This window comes from Perkinsus marinus (genome assembly GCF_000006405.1).
Source record: "Perkinsus marinus ATCC 50983 genomic scaffold scf_1104296975500, whole genome shotgun sequence".
NCBI classification, from domain to species: domain Eukaryota; phylum Perkinsozoa; order Perkinsida; family Perkinsidae; genus Perkinsus; species Perkinsus marinus.
Window position 1 is genome coordinate 408,928 of NW_003200768.1, and position 1,443 is coordinate 410,370.

Consider the following 1,443-nt stretch of genomic DNA (forward strand, 5'->3'; position numbering starts at 1 on the left):
ATTTCCTATTGTATGATCGGGTTGGTCGGTGAGACTACTGAGAATAGTACATTTTTTCGCACTGTTGTGGAATATGAACGGGACGGTGCAGAAGGGCTCATACAGCGTTGGAAAGAGCTCGATGAGGGCTTTTAAATGGTACCTTTGTTGTCACTCGCCGCGAAATTACGAGAGGTGGGCTCTTTTCTCGCGCCACTCTGCGGTTGAAAGTTGTCTAGATAGGCCTTGCGGTGGTAGGGAATTCATCTTGCAGTATTTGTTAGTACTCGATGGATCTGAGAGTTTGTGAGTAGAGTATTTTCCCTCAGGTGAAAGTAGGAATGATGTTAGCCTCGCAAGTGCTGTCGGGCCAGATGGACTGTAATGCGATCGAGTCGAAGTTTAAAGAGGCACATGCTTGCGGCAAGGCTGAGGGAATATCGACTGGACCACCGACACAGGATGGTGTAAGTTCATCGTGGAGCGGTAGTTGTGAGGTAGCCATCGTTCATTCAGGTTCGTCGATCGGTGTCTCGTAGAGCTTCTCCTTACTGAGTTGTTGAATATTTCCGATCTCCTGTTGTACGTTTTCTAGTAAACCCGTCCGCGGTGTTCAGTTGACTTAAGCCGCGTTTGGAGGCATATCTTTCAGAGTTGATTTTTAAACTATCGTATGTTGTCTCTTATTAAGGGAAGAACGTGGCTCTCAATTGACCTCTACAACTGCGTTTGTTGTAAGAGTCGATGATGAGGGCTCCTGATTTTCGCTGGCTGTCGTCTATTCGTAGATAAGCAGTTGTGCGCCACGCTTTGTGCGGCAACTTGTTCCAGCTAGGAACGTGAGCATCCGTGCAAGGCGTTCATTGGAGTTAAGTGAACTAGACAAGTGGTCTTATCATTTCATTTCTCTAGTCTAGACTTATTGATATTCAAGATAGTTCGAGTTTGATCCATCGGCTACCCTTACGTTACCTATATGGTCGGCAACGGATCCGATTCCTCCAATAGTTAACGAGACCCGAAGTCCCTCCCTCCCTATGCACCGCAGTTCGCATTCCTGGTCATAGTGTGAAAATTAGGGGATAAACACTGACGGGTAAGAATGGAGTGTTTCTAGGGCGTGGTGTCTGTCGCCTTGACATGATGTGAAGAATATGCACGCATGCACAAGTTGTGCATGCGTGCACGTGAGGGTGTTAGACGAGGATCAAACAGAATTGTATTGCAGATATAGTTTTTAGGAGAGGAAAGAGGAAGCCTGTAAGAATGAGAAAAGTGGAGGCAATCTGGGGTTCTAGAACAAGGGGGCTTGCTTTGACCATAGCACATTACTGCTGGTGAGGGAGTCTTGTAGGAGTAACGTTTTCAATTAGAGTTGTTTGTAATCGCCTCGCTACTGAACTGAATATTATTGATAATCATTCGTTATGATTGTCTACTTATTGAATATAGTTTGATCTGTGG

The 1,443-nt window shown here is 45.7% G+C and overlaps 1 protein-coding gene across 1 annotated transcript in view; it reads right to left on the reverse strand.

Annotated features, from left to right (window-relative positions):
• Window positions 1-1,418: 1,418 nt before the first annotated feature.
• The window catches only part of Pmar_PMAR002096 (conserved hypothetical protein), a gene marked incomplete at both ends in the record, with an annotated part of 899 nt that continues 874 nt past the window's right edge, over window positions 1,419-1,443 (reverse strand). The window contains one exon of the mRNA XM_002765512.1: window positions 1,419-1,443. This exon is cut by the window's right edge and continues 4 nt beyond it. Coding sequence (XP_002765558.1) covers window positions 1,419-1,443 — 25 coding nt within the window.